We start from the raw sequence: 10082 nt of genomic DNA on the forward strand, positions 1-10082 counted from the left end.
GGCCGGCCGGAGTCGAGGTCGACGGACTTGGCGCTCGCCGGAGAAGAGGTTCGCGGGGCCGGCGCGGCGCTTGGCGGCGGCGGGCTTCGGGCGACGCGGGGCTTGGCGCTGGCGGCGGCCGGACTTGCGGAGCTCGCCGGCGTCCAAGGTCGGCGGCAGGACGGCGAAGGGCGGCGCTGGAAGGCGGGTGGCGGCGCGGGAGGGCCCGCCCCGGGCTTCGGCGGGCCGGCGGCGGGAGGAGACCGGCCGGGACACATGGCACGTCCCGGTTGGCTGCGGGCGGCGGCGGACGTTGTCCGGCGCGGGCCGGACACGTCCAGTGCGCGGAGGAGCGGATTTTCTAGGGTTAGGGGTGGAGAGATCCGAAAATTTCGGGAGGAGGCCTATTTATAGAGGTGGGAGGAGTTAGGATGCTCCAAATGAGGTGCGGTTTTCGGCCACGTGATCGTGATCGAACGCTCTAGATGATGGAAGAGGTTTTGGTGGGTTTTGGTCCAAAATGGAAGGGTGTTGGGCTGCAACACACACGAGGCCTTTTCGGTCCCTCGGTTAATCGTTGGAGTATCAAACGAAGTCCAAATGATACGAAACTTGACAGGCGGTCTACCGGTAGTAAACTAAGGCCGCATGACAAGGCTCGGTCCAATCCGGAAATGTTTAGCCCCCACACACGAAAAGAGGTAGAAAGGGGCACCGGAGGAGATAGGAGCGCCGGAATGCAAAACAGACAACGGGGAAAAAGCTCGGATGCATGAGACGAACACGTATGCAAATGTAATGCACATAATGGAGACAACACACGGAGACAAAAACCTGAATCCGAGGAAAATAAAATAACTTAGTGCCGGAAACGGCAAGAGTTGGGATACATATAAGGTAAATTACATCCAGGGTGTTACAATTATGTTCTGAAACTTTTTGTGAGGGTAAAGTACATCGATCCAAATGTGGATGCACATTACATATACGAACATAATAATGTTTTTTGAACACTAGGGATTGGGCTCATGTGCTACATTGACAAGTGTGCCAGTTCACCATGTTAAAAAAGAGCTTTCAACAGGGCTATAGGCACCAAATATTGTGTAAAACACACACGTCTATAAAAGAACACCCAGAGCACGTTAAATAATGCTCCACATATAAACAGCAGCAAAACAAATAAAGAATAAATGATGGGTGCTCTTAGAGCAACTCCAACGCGTCGACCAATTTCGTCTGCGCGCGTCCGTTTGAGTCGGTGCGTTGGGCCGATTTTTCTGTCCGCGACGACCCAAACGGACGCGCGTTCGCTTTTCGTCCGCCTGCTGACCCAGTCCAGGTCCAAATTTGAGCTTCATTTGCGTCGGCGCAGACACAACACGGGCACGCGCGACGCCTGCCAAGTCCTTCCCCGGCCCGCCAGCCGGTGGCACATAGGACATTCTCTTCCACCCCCATCAACAGCAAGCCCTCGCCCACCCTACCCCGTCGTTGCCACCGCCATTTTCGGTGCCCCTGCCAGCAGTCCGCGCCCACACACCGCCACCTCCCACGTCGCCGCCAACACCACCTCGCCGCCAGGCCACCGCAACTTCCCCCCACACCAACGTCGCCGCGAGCATGAAGTCGCCCCGGCCAGCTCCTTCGTTTGACACCGCCACGCCCGTGGGACGCCGCCGACCAGCTACCTGGTCCAGGGGAGGCACACATTTCTTCCCCGACCAGCTTCTTCGACGACGCCCGCAAGCTGTTCGACGGTTTGCCCCAAAGGTACAAATGGACTCCATCGACGAGTTCTTTTTCTACAATTTTCTTTGTGACTCCGATGATGAGGAGATGGTGGCTGCATATGTTGGTCGTCCATGACCAACTTATTAGGCAGCGGCCATTGTTCCGGGGCTCGATCCCGAGGCACAATGCGGCATTGAATCGCAACCGAGAGAGCGGCCATTTCCTTCTTTCGAAGGACTACTTTGAGACACCGGACCCGCTCTTCAAACATCACTAATTCTGGCGACGTTGGCATGTTTTCAACCTTATTCGAGAGGGAGTGGTCGGTTATGATAAGTATTTCGAGTGCAAGGAGGATGCCCTTGGAAAGATTGGCTTCTCCTCTTATCAGAAATGCACCGCAGCTATTCGGATGCTTGCATACGGAGTTCTCGATGATCTCATTGATGAGTACGTCCGTATGAGCGAGTCCACATGCCTAGAGTCCATGTACAGGTTCTGCAAGGTTGTGATTGCAGTGTTTGGCCCTGAGTACTTGAGAGAGCCAAATGTTGCATATACAACCCGCTTATTGGCGATGAATGCTAGCAAAGGCTTCTCGGGGATGCTTGGTAGCATAGAGCGTATGCACTGGGAGTGGAAAAACTGCCCTTCTGTTTGGCAGGGGTAATATAGGGGCCATGTCAGGGCTTGCACTATCATACTTGAGGCCATGGTCTCACAAGATCTCTGGATCTGGCCCTCTTTTTTCGGCATGGCCGGATCACACAATGATATCAACGTGCTTCAACGCTCTCGGGTGTTTGCAAGGCTTGTCGAAGGCAACTGCCTGCCGGTGAATGTTAACATCAACGACCACAACTACAACAAATGATACTAGCTAGTTCGCGGTATCTATCATGAGTGAACTACTATTGTGAACACAATCTCCAACCTTGTAGGAGAGAAGAGGAGGAGATTTGCACAAGGGCAAGAGAGTGCTAGGAAGGATGTGGAGCGTGCCTTCAGTGTTCTCCAATCTCGATGGAGCATCGTTCACTATCCTGCTAGAACTTGGAGCATCAAGAAGTTTTGGGAGGTGATGACTGCTTGTGTGATCATGCACAATATGTTCGTAGAGGATGAGCACCCGGAACATATCAACAATCAAGGGTTTCAGTTTCAGGGCGACAATGTTGTGCCTAAGCATGGGGGAGCGGCAACGTTTGCACAATTCACTCAATTTCAACATGAAATTTGTGATCAGCAAACTCACATTCAGCTCCAAGATGATTTGGTTGAGCATATGTGGGCTCATGCTGGCAACCAATAGATGTATCTTTTTTTAAAAATGTATGTGAGATAATTAAACTTTTATTCGGCTTGTAAACTATGATATAATTATTTGGGTTGTGGAACTATGCAAAATGTGTGTATATTGCTTGCCAAACGACGGCAAGCCGGCCTCGTGGGCAAATATGGGTTTGCAGTGCGCCGACCCAAACAAAAAACAGGGCGGATGCCGAGTGGACGGCCGACCCAAACGAACAAAAAGCGGACAAAACGCGCGCCCGTTTGGGTCAGCGCATTGGAGTTGCTCTTATTTTCATCACAAAATCGACAAGTGTAATCACCAATTCGTTTGCATTTTTTCATATTATCTTTCATAGCGACGGTATTGCGCCAGATCAGCCATAACCACACTTCAATCTTGGACGTCGATAACTACCGGACGTCAGGTAGGTGACCATGGCAAAATGAACATTTTTTGTGGCAAGTTTAGTTGACGCGAGGATGATAAGTTTAGGCCTCCTTTGGTTTGGAGAAATCTTATAGGATTTCTAAAGGATATGATTTTTGTAGGAAAAATTTCTATAAAGCCCTTTGGTTTGCAAGAATGAATTCCTATTCATATGTAGGATATGAATTAATCCTTCACATTTCAAAGGGGAAAAAACATTAGCCTAGACTCAATGAAAAAAATCCTATCCTATGAATCAAGTGACATCTCTTTCCCTATAGGAAGTGAGATGCATGCCACCTCACTTCCTATGATTTTTCTATTCCTATGATATTCCTACCCTATGAACCAAAGGAGGCCTTAGTTGGCATGGCAATTTCGCCCGTATTATGTTGTTTGCCAGAAAATTGCCACACGCGTCAACTAATATTGCCATAAAATTGTTTGATTTGCCATGTGCACCTACCTGATGTCAGATACTTATCATTTCCGTTAATCTTAAGAGGAATCTTGGTCTTTCACATATGCTTAAGGCCTTGTTTGGTGAAGGAGGTTTGGGGAGGTTTGGAGAAGAATATCCTCGCAGGGTTCAAAATCCCCAAAAAATATTTATCAGTCCATTTGACACTAAGGGATTGAGCAGGCCAATCCTTTCCGTTCCCCATAAATCCCCCTCAATCCATGTGGTACAGAAACCCCCCAAGGCACCCATGAAATTGGACGCTTGCTTTGCTGCTGCTGTAGGAGATTTAACCAAATAAAGGGGTTTATGAGGAGGAAGGGATTAGTGGGGAATTGAGGGGATTGGGTGAAAGAGAGGGACCCGGCTTGCCTGCTCGCTCTCCATGCTCCTATCCGTGCTCCCACTTCATCCTACGGTTGTCTTTTTTTCTTTTCCCTTTCTAATCTAATCATCCCCCTCCCTCCCCCTGATTTTAAGGGGTGAGGCCGGGCCTTATTTTGTTCTAATCAAATCAAGCCACGAACGCATGAGTACGGATGGACACACGCATGAAGAACATGCAAGTCTCGTTTGAAAAAGAGGGATTAACCAAATCTCCTCATATCCCCTCCACTCCGGGGCTGCAAAACTTCCCTTGTCAAACGAGGCCTAAAGATCTGTCCAGCCCCGGACTCGATAAACTCCTCTGAGTATTCAGATGAATATATTTGAATAAGGCACTACAGCGATACAATATGACTAGATCAATTTACCGAAAGAATGATGAACTTTGTAAACTCAACAAATCAATAGCATCGATTCCTGTATAGGTGAGGAGCCAGGGCAAGCACCACTGAGATTGTTTCCACCATTAGAAGTTATGATAGGAAGTGGTAGTTTTGATAAACATTGAGGAGAGTAATTTTGAACAAAATTACACTGCTTGTGATCGGTAATCAGATATTCAGACGAACATAAAACAGGGACGGCTGCAAGCAGAGTGACTCACTCAATCGATGGACATTCTTCAGCTCAGTTGCTGCCAACTCGTTCAGATGTAGTAGCGGTTTTCTCAGCCACCGGCTCCGGCTCCGGCTCGTCGGCGGACCTGGGGGGCATCTCGAAACGGCAGACCGGGCAGAATCGGCTACGGAGGAGCAGGTCGAAGATGCATCTCTGGTGGAAGGAGTGGGAACAGGGCATCATCCTCAGCTTCTTGCCACCGGCCACGAAACCCTCGAGGCACACCGCGCAGCCCTGCTCCCTCGTCTCGCCCACCTTCGGCGTCTCCATGGCCACCATGGCCTTCAAGGAGGCCGGATCGATGACGGCATATGCACCGTCGTCGTCCCACTCCCAGTGATCCCTGTTTAGCGCGGCCTTGGCCTCCGCGGCTCGCATCCGCGCCTCCTCGTGCCTCAGTATGAAATCCCGGGACAGCCGTCGACGCCCCGCCCGTCGGCGAGGGAGTCGTGGTGGTTTTCCATTGCCTGAATCTGACCCTGCTGCTCTACCCTTTCAAACCCTAGTCGGGGGACAATCGGCCTTTTGATGAAGACGCGGCCTGGATCTAGCACACGCGAATCAATCTACCGATTCCGTCAGTCCGGCTCCGATCAAGAGACGGGCCAGGCGGCGGCGGCGAAGGTCGGAGTCGGTGCCCACGGCCGCAGTCGGATGAGAGGAGGGGGAGTATTAAACCTGTTCATGGACAACCCGGCCCGGTGACCCGAACCTGAAGCCCGACATTCGGGCCGGGCTTGGGCTCCAATTTCTCGCCTGAACCCAGGCCCAAAAGACCGAAATGCCTATATATTTTTTAATCAAAATATAGGTATAATAAATTAATATAATATCTAGAATATGACTAATTTAATTAAAAAACGCAGTGCTCATGTGCTTCAGGCCGGGCTCGGCCTTGGGATTTTTTTCATCGGGCTTTACCAAGCCTAGCCCAAACCCAACCTGTCCCGGGGAATGATTAGGTCTATGAAGTATGCACTATGCCATGAAAAAAGTGTTTGGGAAGGAGGGAGGGGGGCATCTCGCACGGGCGGTCAACCAAACCTGGCCAGGTGGGCTGGCAGGGCCCTGCACCCACGATGACGTGTTGTGTCAGCATGCATACGAAACTATCTAATTAAAGGGTTTTCTCTTAAAAAAAACTAATTAGAGGGTTTGCCTAAAAATACTAATTAGGGAGTGCCCTCTCAGGGAACCAAAGGCTTTAATTGGACTGGAAAGTGCATCACTTTGTAGCACATCTGTTGTCATGTGTGGCGCGCTTAGTGTACCCCTGGGATTTCAAAAAAAAAATTACACACATTTGCAAATTTTTTATATTTTTCGGCTTTTGTTTAGTTTTCAGATTTTGGTGAGTTTTTTCATGGAAGATGCGTTTTTTCGTGAGAAACACAACTTATGCTTTCACGAGAAGCATAATTGTGTTCCCAACAGATAAAAGCACAATTATAACTCACATAAAAGAGAAAAGAATAGCTTGTTCCGTGAGAAGCACTCAGTTATGCTTTTTGGAAAGGGAACAACACATGTGTGCTTTAAAAAATGAAAAGCACAAATGTGCTTCTAAGTTTAGTTTATTTTTAGGTTTTTCCCATGATTTCTGGTCGTTTTCCCGTCTTTTGGTTCTTTTCATTTTTTTCTTCTGATTTTCTGTTTTTTGTGAAAAAAGTTTGACGAAATCTTAACATGGGATCTAATTTTGATGATCTCGACACGATAAAATCCAACAGTGAAAATAGTTCGTGATTTGGACGTATGATTTAAGAGATACAGTGTTTTAAAGAAACGAATCTGCCAAAAACATGTAGTGCATCATCACTGAAGGTGGGAATGAGCTCTGCGAGGGGTACCGCTTACTAGTTATCCGCACATCATATATACCTAAGAGATCCATCTCCACTGCCATTTTTTCTTCATAGGTGTAAGGGCATATTTATCTCTAAGTGGTTTTGATGATTGATGATAATGCATTTACGAACTAATCGTGTGCATTGAGCATTTCAGATATCTCATGTTTAGGCACAAGACGATTCGTTGCCCCTCGGAGTCTAGTGAAGACAGAGTTTTACCTACGTTTCTTTTCTGTGGATTTGAGTCGTAGGAAAGCCGTACTATTAAGAGGGGGTCCGCTTTGGAAAGGTTTGGGTGGAATCATCACATACACGTCTGTTCCTTTTGCACCACCTTTCCTTTGCCTCTTTGGAGCAACCACCGTTTATCCGTATCTCTACAAAATGAAGGACTCCTGGTGATTGTTGTGTTGTGGCATGCGGTACTACTGCTCATGGGAGCAGTAGTACCGCAGAGGCCCACGGTAGTACCGGCCAGGGATGCGGTAGTACCGCAGGCCCTTCCGGTAGTACCGCTCCCCGGGCGCGGTACTACCGTGATCTCAGGCCGGGCACAGTAGCACGAGCGGAAGTAGGGGCGGATGTAATTTTTTACATCCGCACCCTACGCGGTAGTATCGTTCCCTGTTTGCGGTAGTACCGTGTCGGAGTTTTGCATAGATCGAAACTCAGCGGAAGTGCCACAGATATATTTTTATTCGTCCGTGCCTTCCCAGCCCAGACAAACCCTGCCTTGCGGTAGTACCTGATAACCCACAAGTATAGGGGATCGCAACAGTTTTCGAGGGTAGAGTATTCAACCCAAATTTATTGATTCGACACAAGGGGAGCCAAAGAATATTCTCAAGTATTAGGAGCTGAGTTGTCAATTCAACCACACCTGAAAACTTAATATCTGCAGCAAGGTATTTAGTAGCATAGTAATATGATAGTAGTAGTAACATTAGCAGAAGTAACGGTAGCAAAAGTAATATTTTTGGTGTTTTATAGTGATGATAACAATAGCAACGGAAAAGTAAATAAGCAAAGAACAATATATGGAAAGCTCGTAGGCAATGGATCGGTGATAGAGAATTATGTCGGGTGTGATCGATCATGTAACAGTCATAACCTAGGGTGACGCGGAACTAGCTCTAGTTCGTCAATGTAATGTAGGCATGTATACCGAATATAGTCATACGTGCTTATGGAAAAGAACTTGCATGCCATCTTTTGTCCTACCCTCCCGTGGCAGCGGGGTCCTATTGGAAACTAAGGGATATTAAGGCCTCCTTTTAATAGAGTACCGGACCAAAGCATTAACACATAGTGAATACATGAACTCCTCAAACTACGGTCATCACTGGGAGTGGTCCCGACTATTGTCACTTCGGGGTTGCTGGATCGTAACACATAGTAGGTGACTATAGACTTGCAAGATAGGATCAAGAACTCTCATATATTGATCAAAACATAATAGGTTCAGATCTGAAATTATGGCACTCGGGCCCTAGTGACAAGCATTAAGCATAGCAAAGTCATAGCAACATCAATCTCAAAACATAGTGGATACTAGGGATCAAACCCTAACAAAACTAACTCGATTACATGATAAATCTCATCCAACCCATCACCGTCCAGCAAGCCTACAATGGAATTACTCACGCACGGTGGTGAGCATCATGACATTGGTGATGGAGGAAGGTTGATGATGACGATGGTGACGGATTCCCCTCTCCGGAGCCCCGAACGGACTCCGGATCAGCCCTCCCGAGAGAGTTTAGGGCTTGGTGGCGGCTCCGTATCGTAAAACGCGATGAATCCTTCTCTCTAGTTTTTTTCTCCCCGAAAGTGAATATATGGAGTCAGGGTTGAGGTCGGTGGAGCGTCAGGGGGCCCACGAGGCAGGGAGCGCGCCCAGGGGGTAGGGCGTGCCCCCACCCTCATGGACTGGTGGAGGCCCCCTGACGTGGATCTTCCTTCCAGTATTTTTTATATATTCCAAAATAATTCTCTATTGATTTTCAGGTCATTCCAAGAACTTTTATTTCTGCACAAAAATAACACCATGGCAATTCCGCTGAAAACAACGTCAGTCCGGGTTAGTTCCATTCAAATCATGCAAGTTAGAGTCCAAAACAAGGGCAAAAGTGTTTGAAAAAGTAGATACGACGGAGACGTATCAACTCCCCCAAGCTTAAACCTTTGCTTGTGCTCAAGCAATTTAGTTGATAAACTGAAAGTGATAAAGAAAAACTTTTATAAACTCTGTTTGCTCTTGTTGTTGTAAATATGTAAAGCCAGCATTCAAGTTTTTAGCAAAGATTATGATCTAACCATATTCACAATAACATTTAGGTCTCATGTTTACTCATATCAATGGCATAATCAACTAGCGAGCAATAATAATAAATCTCGGATGACAACACTTTCTCAAAATAATCATGATATGATATAACAAGATGGTATCTCGCTAGCCCTTTCTGAGACCACAAAACATAAATGCAGATCACCTTTAAAGATCAAGGACTGACTATACATTGTAATTCATGGTAAAAGAGATCCAGTCAAGTCATACTCAATGTAAACTAACAGTAATGGATGCAAATGACAGCGGTGCTCTCCAACTGGTGCTTTTTAATAAGAGGATGATGACTCAACATAAAAGTAAATCGACCAGGGTAGGTACTTGAAAGACGAGAATAGAACCCATGCTGATGTACCTTGGTAAAGACCCTAGTATAGAAAATAACGTCATGGAAATATTATACAGTCAAAGGTATGATTGCAATAGCTAGCGTAGAGTATAAACCTGGTGGATTCTGCCCAGAGTAATCTCTAAAATAGTGAAGCCAGTAGCAATGACTTCGTTTTCAAGCTACTGAAATGCACTTAAATGTTGAATTTGGATTAGCAAATTACACAAGCGCTTCTAATAACCAACGAATGGCAAGTGCTCTTCCTTGTTTAGATCCTATTTCAATCGGAACTTTCCGCGTCGATCCTTTTTTATTACGTCTTGTTTTTACTCCTCGGAGGGATCAACTACTTCGCTTAGGCAAAAGATTGAAAAAGTCTGTATCTGTCTACATGTGCTAGTCAAAGGTGCAGACTTCATTCTTTGTTTCCTTCATCCTCTACCATTACGTTTTGCTTTTTAGGACTACCTAAAGGAAAGGAATAGAATGATCCATAGGCCCTTCGCAGAGGGAAGCAGGGATTTGTAGAGGTGCCAGAGCTCGGTTTTGAAATAGATATGAATAATATTTTGAGCGGTATACTTTCATTGTCAACATAACAACCGAGAGATCTCGATATCTTCCATGCTACACACATTATAGGCGGTTCCCAAACA

At 47.0% G+C, this 10082-nt stretch overlaps 1 protein-coding gene across 1 annotated transcript; it reads right to left on the reverse strand.

The window, feature by feature from the left end:
* Positions 1-4659: 4659 nt before the first annotated feature.
* Positions 4660-5562, reverse strand: LOC125510886 (E3 ubiquitin-protein ligase RNF181-like). Its single transcript, XM_048676203.1, has one exon. It carries the CDS (start codon positions 5274-5276, stop codon positions 4908-4910), a length of 369 nt encoding a protein of 122 aa, XP_048532160.1. The 5' UTR covers positions 5277-5562; the 3' UTR covers positions 4660-4907.
* Positions 5563-10082: the final 4520 nt, after the last annotated feature.

The sequence above is a fragment of the Triticum urartu genome, chromosome 1, assembly GCF_003073215.2.
Source record: "Triticum urartu cultivar G1812 chromosome 1, Tu2.1, whole genome shotgun sequence".
In the NCBI taxonomy this organism is placed as follows: Eukaryota; Viridiplantae; Streptophyta; class Magnoliopsida; order Poales; family Poaceae; genus Triticum; species Triticum urartu.

Excerpts from the sequence above, each read along its gene's own strand:
- LOC125510886 (XM_048676203.1), bottom strand. The coding sequence starts at position 5,276 with ATGCGAGCCGCGGAGGCCAAGGCCGCGCTAAACAGGGATCACTGGGAG.